At 23.6% G+C, this 7481-nt stretch overlaps 1 protein-coding gene across 4 annotated transcripts in view; it reads left to right on the plus strand.

Moving 5' to 3' along the window:
- The first annotated feature begins 36 nt into the window (after positions 1-36).
- The window catches only part of LOC126899044 (metacaspase-2-like), a 17851-nt gene continuing 10406 nt past the window's right edge, over positions 37-7481 (plus strand). For 2 of the 4 annotated variants that reach the window (XR_007702466.1, XM_050673556.1), the window contains exons 1-4: positions 4671-4852; positions 5168-5338; positions 5410-5887; positions 6109-6380. Coding sequence is in view for 3 of the 4 variants with exons in the window: in XM_050673556.1 (XP_050529513.1) it covers positions 4810-4852; positions 5168-5338; positions 5410-5887; positions 6109-6380 (964 nt within the window). In the remaining variant the exon portion in view is untranslated. Of the gene's footprint in view, positions 317-4670; positions 4853-5167; positions 5339-5409; positions 5888-6108; positions 6381-7481 lie in introns of those variants that run through there. The other 2 variants (XM_050673557.1, XM_050673558.1) reach the window with 2 other exon arrangements.

Raw genomic sequence — 7481 nt, forward strand, 5'->3', positions numbered from 1 at the left:
TCACATGTAAATACATTGCGTTGTATATATTCTATAGTAAGGGGCACTGTCCCATTTTAGCCAAGTATTTTAATGAACTTTTTTTAGTTAATTTCGGTTTTCAATTTCATTTATAATTTTTTTATTATTATTATTAACTTCAACTGTGTTGTAATACATCTTTATTGTATTATCTGCTACACTGTAGTAGTTTATAAACCAAGATTTAACTCGTTGATAAATCTAACCTGAGAAAAACTTTGACTGCATAGTAAAATTTTACTAGTTTAACTGCATATAAATAGTTAAATATCAATTTATTGTGTAATTACTTACAGTAAGTATAAATTGTTACATTATTTATAAAAAGTGTAGTTTTAATGATTATTTAATAAATTTTTGAATTTTTTTTTTATTGCTCATTTCTTGTGATGCAAGTTTTTTATTTATATTCCATATTCTAAAATATATTCTTGTTCTAATAATGAAGTTTTTGACTTCATCATCCACCAAAAGATTATCTGAATTACATGCTTTTTTAATTAATTCCAGTACCTCCTTTATTAAGCCTGGAGTTTTTCTAATATCATCTATTAAAAATTTAATCATAAGCATAGTTGTAAGAAATACTTTTAAAAAGTATTTTAAATAATACTCAAATATTTAAAAAAAAATGTATTTAAAATACTATTTGAATACTTTTCATACAAAAGTATTTGAGTAATACTCAATTACTTTACAAAAGTATTTCAAATACTAAGAATACAATTAAAAAATAATAATAATGTTTTTATTTTAACTAAGAGCAAAAGGTTCCACCTAAATAATTACCAAGAGGGTAATTTGAGTCAAATATTGAGTACTCTTAAATTAAGAGAACTCATTTATTATTTTCGATATTTTTTGTTAGAGGTAAATAAAATTAATTATTGGAGACTAATCAGTGAAAAAAATAAATATTAGTACACGTGTAAAAACCTGTAAAGTATGTCTTATTGACAATAGAGTAAATCATTTGAACCTGCAATAGGCTATTGTAGGTTCAACTGATGTATTAAAAATAGATGTATACATAATAGCATTTAGATAAGCACAATAATTATGTTATACTATAATGTAACATATAAAATAACAGAGAATTATTCTCAATTTTCATTTTGACTGAGTTTAATTTGCTTGCTGTGTTACGGTTAGCAAATTAGAAAAAAAAAGTATATTAATAGTACTGAATATTAAACAGTATTAAATACTAAATAATTGTATTTAAAATACTACTCAGATACTTTTTATTAAATGTATTTAAAAATACTATTCAATACCAATGAAAGTATTTGAATACTTTTATTCAAATACATTTACTCAAATGCTTTACGCCTTTGCAAATAATGTAGTTATAATTAAACTATTGGAATTGTTCAATGCAATGAAATAAACAGTTTTTTTCATAGCTTTTATTATATTAAATATTATATTTATATATTATACATAGGTATGTATAAAATGTAGGTGATAGTTGTCGTAATGTTCCAAATTATTTAACTTCTATCCAATCATTAGGTTCATTGAAATTATCTACAAGATTCGGATATTTGTATTCAAATTTAAAAGCTACATATCCCCATTAAATATGTTAGACTGTCCTCCTCAAATAAATCTGATGGATTATATTCATTATTAGCAGCACACTAAAAAAATGTACAATGAAAAGGTACTATAAATTATTCATTTTACTATGGTTGTATTAACAATTCACTATAACATAGATTAAATACATAAGTGTATTTAATTGGGAAAACACCTTTGCTACGAACTGATAATGCTCCGACATTTACATACTTCGACATTTGACTAAGTAGTAATTGTTACGAACATCTGGTACTCCGACCATCTGTACCATAGGTTACCAAAATTACGACGGATTTTACTCCGACATTAAATTAAAAAAATGAGACGGTAAAAACTCCGACATTATCGATAGTTTGATTATGCATCGAAAGTTATATTATATTTTGATTGTATTCTTAGTAATAGGTCACATCGATCGTATATGTTGCAACGTCAGGATCACGTGGCTACAGAAACACTACATTATTAAATGAATTATATTATTATTAATAATATTGTAAAATTTAAATTAAAATGTTCTATTAAATTAGCTTTAATTGCTACTATAGTTAGTTATTATACAATAATATAGATATTGCTTATTATTTTCTGATACAATTTCTCACATTTGACAAATGTTATTAATACTCGAATGATAATAGTCATTCATTAAGTAACATAAAATTAATAGTTTTTAATATAAATGTACATTTTTGAAAAAGTTTTCTCTATTGTTAGAATATATATTTATCTTTGAGAATTTATTTTTTAATTATCCAATAATTACAAAATATTTTCATTAAATCAAAAAACTGTTAGTTAACTATTTTTTCAGTTGATCCACAAAATTTTATCTAACCGTAACTTATTGTTTAACATCTAAGAGATCCATTTGAAAACTAATTTTTCTAAAGCAAATATGTGCTGTAAAAATTGTTATGTGCAATTTTATTAGTGATTAATCTTAAGTGTATATTATTAAAAAATAATGACTAATATAAACATAAAATTATTAATATTTGTACAATATAAAATTGGGTGTTCTATGTCTAATTTGATAATATGGATAAGTGTCTTCGGGAAGAGTTAAAATAATATCTTATAATTTGTTCGGATGCTGAACCCATAAACTGAGAACCCTTGAGGTCCATCCAATAATTTTGGATGTAGTGCAATAGGACCTCAAGGTTAAAAAAGAAATTTCTTCCACGTGTGCCTCATCATTCTTGGGGATGACAGGATTTTTTCCTGTGCTACATTATGATATCTAAGTATAAAAAAACAGTATATCTAACTTCAATGCAGTAATTGTTGAATACACTTATTTTAGTCTTATTACTTTCTGGAAGTTTTTTTCAATAGGTTTGTGTTAACTCAGTGGATTATGATTAATTTTTCTTTCAGTAATTTTAATTAAAATTAATTACTAAAATAATGTTTAACTTTTATATAAAAAAATAAAAATAATATTAAACTGTGTAAGTTTTGCTACAAGTTCTAATATAAGTTATGCTAAGAATGAGTAAGTTTTGGTTATATATAAGTAGAATTAATTTTTTCATATTTAAAAATTCTGTGTGTCGTCTAAAAGTAAAAATATAATATAAAAAAACTAAAAAACACGCTTTTAAAGCACATCGAACTAAAAAGTTAAAAATAATTTTTATAATAAGCTTAAAACAATAATGTACGAAAAGTACTAGTATTATTGTGATAAAAGCGTCGGGCGCTCAATATACGAAAAATATGGCATAAAGCACCCACGCTTTTATCACAATAATACTAGTATTTTTTATTCATAATTATTTTAAACTTATTTTAAAAATTATTTTTAACTTTTTAGTTCGATGTGCTTTAAAAGCGTGTTTTTTTAGTTTTTTTAAACTATATTTTTAACATTGCACTCCATTATTTTTGATAAGTGTTATTCTTTGATATTTTATTTATCAGTAGTTAAACATTATATAATATTAAATAATTGTTATTCCCCCTAAAAATATGTACTTATCACTTGTAAACTAACATTTAATAAATTTTTCTTTGTTATTAATAAAGTAACAAAGATGTCTAGTGCATTTAATTTATTTTATGTTGTAACTTGTGTATCATCACTACTATTAGTTAGTAAAAATATTTTATTAATTTATTTTAAAATTATATCTAGTCTAGATTTTAATGTAGAAATCTTTATCGCTTCTCAAACGCACAAAATAAATTGTCTTTTATCGTGTACAAAGGTTTTTTCTAATATTTAAAATAGAAGTGAAAAATTATTCCCTTAAGTATAGACGAATAATAATAGTGTAGTGTTAATAATAATAATAATAATAGCTAGTTTAATGACGAATCCTATCATCAGTGACACATACCTCTATATTTTTTAACTAAACTAATTAAATATTATAATAAAATAGGCACTAATAAGGAGAGGCAAAAAAGATTTTACGTCCAAAAATTGAAATCGCTCTTCTTTCCCCTCCAAAAAAAAAAAATTAAGGGCTCACACCAGTTTTATAACTGGGGTTGTTCTAGTTCAAAGCCCCCTTCCTTACCTTTATGTACCTATTTTATCATAAGTCGGATACATTTTATTGTAATAATTATTCGTAAATAGACAGTAATCAATTATAACGCTATTTTATTATATTAATTAATATTTCTTAATTAGCGATAAGGGTTATATTTTTCCATCAGATAATATATTGCTCGATATTCATCTAATCCGAAATTTCATAATTTTTTAATCGATTTCGCAAATAATATTCGGAACAAATTTCATTCGGAGCAATCAATTAATAGTCCTATTCGGAGTATTCATCGTCGTAGTAAAATCCAAATTTTTGTAACCAGGTATTCGTAGTAATTGTTGTCGGAGTAAATGTATTTGGAGGATTTTTTTACAGTGTCGGAGTATATGAATGTCGGAGAATTATCAGTTCGTGATAATCTCCATAACCCTTATTTAATCAATGGTAATATATACAAAACAAAAAATTCCTCAGATCTTATCTCTTCTGTGATATTTATATATACTTATATATATATATATATATATATAAATATATATAATACAAATATCGCCTTTTTTATCAAAACTAACATGCATGTGTTTATGTTTTCCTGTTAACCGTTAATTTTCTCAAATTATTAAAACGTTACATTATTCTATCAATGTGACATGAACTATTATTGTATATTTATTTTTAATTCTCAGAATTATATAAAATGGAACCTTTGTTACCTTCAGAAATTGCACGACTTATTTATGGTAATACCAATATTGTACCCATAAAATTATCATTTATTTTTACTTAAATTCAGGAGTTTTCTAAAATAACTATCCTTGTAACTTTAAAACCATCCAGTTGTTTTAATAATTTAATATATTTATATTTATTTTTTCATGTTATTGATATTTCATTTAATTGTTGTGAACTATTGTTTAATGTTAAAATATACTAGGCAGTATGTATGTATATTACATAGATATTTTCTCAATCAAATTTTGAGCGTATATCATAAGTTAACTGTTTGGGCATCAATTGTGCCATATTTTTAATATAAATGTTATTAATGTGTTTAGGTTATTTGAAAAAAGAAAACAATGTCGCTACAGCTGAATGTTTTTTGAAAACTTCTCCTCATTTAAAAGAATGTTATCAAATGTTTCTAACCAAACGAAATTTTAATAATAAAGTTAATGGATTGAGTCTAAATGATGTTTTTGATAGTTTTGGGACCATGTGTAGTTTAAGTAAGTAAATCTAAAAACTTCTAAAATTAGTTTTAAATGATTTATTAATTAAAATTTTATTTTTATTTCAGTAAATCGTGCAACTCCTGATGAGTATGAATCAAAGACAATTGTAGAAAAATTGCAATATATTCTGGACTTGAGTTTTGTCAAATTATCTATGAAAGTGGACAAATGTATTGAAACTGATGACACTGAAAATTTAGAGTGTATAAAAGAAAAGTCAATCCTTAAATGCAATCAATTTATCTCAGAATCTAATACATTTTTAAATGTAGTAGATATTTCTTCTACTGAACCAAGTCTAACTATTTCTTTTGAAAATAACAAAAATGAAAAATGTTCAATTTCTCATTCCACACCCTGTTCAAATTTCAAGTCAAAACTAAATGATATAACTAATATCGTAACAAATGTTTCACCAGAAATACATAACAGTAATAACATTACAATGGGCCAACAAGTTAGTCCAATATCAAAACCAGCAGAAGAAACAAAAATTTACTATACATCACCAAAAAATTTAAACATTGCAAACCAATTATCTGTGTAAGATATTCATTGAATCTTTTATTGTAACAAAATCATGATAGAATTATTTAACTTTATTAAAACTTAAGTTTGTACAATTTAAAGAGTCAAGGGAGGTTATAACTAAAAAAAAAAAATAAAAAAGTTTGTGTTTTATTTTACAATTTTGAATATATAAAATGAGGTTTGTTTAAAAAATCAACCTGTATAAATAATTATATCCACATTTTTTCTTTTAGTAAAAAACCAGAAACATTATTACCTGAAGCAACATCTATTGAAGTAATTCCATGTATGTTGGAAAGAGAACAAAGAGAAGATTTAAATAATGAAATACAAATTGATAATGATGATTTGTCCGGAAAAGGAGAGAGACAACCTTGTAAAACTATTATACCTGAAATAGATTTAATAACACCATATATGAATGACAAAGATAAAAAAAGTTACATTATTCCAAATTCTGCTAAACATAATATTAAAACGAAAAATGTATTGGATGAATCTTTAGGTAACTTATAATTATTATTACATTACTACTTAACATATCTATTATAAAGTTTTATAACATACAAGTTCTAGTTGGTCAAAAGTCAAGAATTCTATTATCGTTAAAAATGAAATTTATTATAAATATTTATAAATGGGTATTAGGTGATAGTTAATATAGCACCGCTAATAAAATTTATTATATCTATTACTATTATATAGCTAATTATTTTAGAAGGTATAATTTTAATTTTAATTCAATTATTTAGATTAAAGTACACAAATAATTTAGGTATTATGTAATTGAGTAATTCATTTTTAGTTTCACTTTAAAAAAGATGAAAAATATTTTTAGTAGTTCATATTAATATTAATTTATAATTAATAATAATATTAATGTTAATATTACTTTCCTATGTTTTTTTTTGTGGCTGCGAATTATTTTCCCAACCCTCACTTGACCTATTTTTTGAGAATATTCTGAAAATATTGACACTTATTTAATCTTAAATTAAACCTTATATACTTTACTATGAAAAAAAAAATTCGAAATATAAATTTTCTTTTTGGTGTAAATAGCTATCGTATTCAAAAATATGCTATTTTTGTGTTCAAATTCTGGGTTTTGTATTTTATTTTATTTTAAAATATCTTACAAGGGGAATACACTGACTCATGAATATTATATAATTTAATTGATATAGAATAAAGTTCATAAGACATAAGAAGTTAAACTTTAAAATAAATTAAAATACAATACCAAGAAATTTAACTCAAAAAGTAACTTTGAAATTTGAATTAGCTTAAATTGTTAATTTTATCAACTGACAAAAGCGACAAATAGTTGCCAAATCGGTAACACTTATGTCTTTCACGCATAGGGTACAAGGTGTAACTGCCTGTGGCAATTAATATTTTGTATTTTTTTTTTTCAATTTTCAAATTATTTGATTTTTATCTCATTTAGATTCAATAACTTCAATAAATATCAAGAATTCATAGTAGTATCCCCTCGTAAGAAGATATTTCTTATTCATGTTAATATTATTTTACTATGTGTTTTTAGCTTCGATGCGAAGCTGAGAAGGTATTGGTTTTACTACGATGTGTTTTTTTTTTTTTT

The sequence above is a fragment of the Daktulosphaira vitifoliae genome, unplaced genomic scaffold (assembly GCF_025091365.1).
Source record: "Daktulosphaira vitifoliae isolate Bord-2020 unplaced genomic scaffold, ASM2509136v1 Scaffold_2, whole genome shotgun sequence".
Taxonomy (NCBI): Eukaryota; Metazoa; Arthropoda; class Insecta; order Hemiptera; family Phylloxeridae; genus Daktulosphaira; species Daktulosphaira vitifoliae.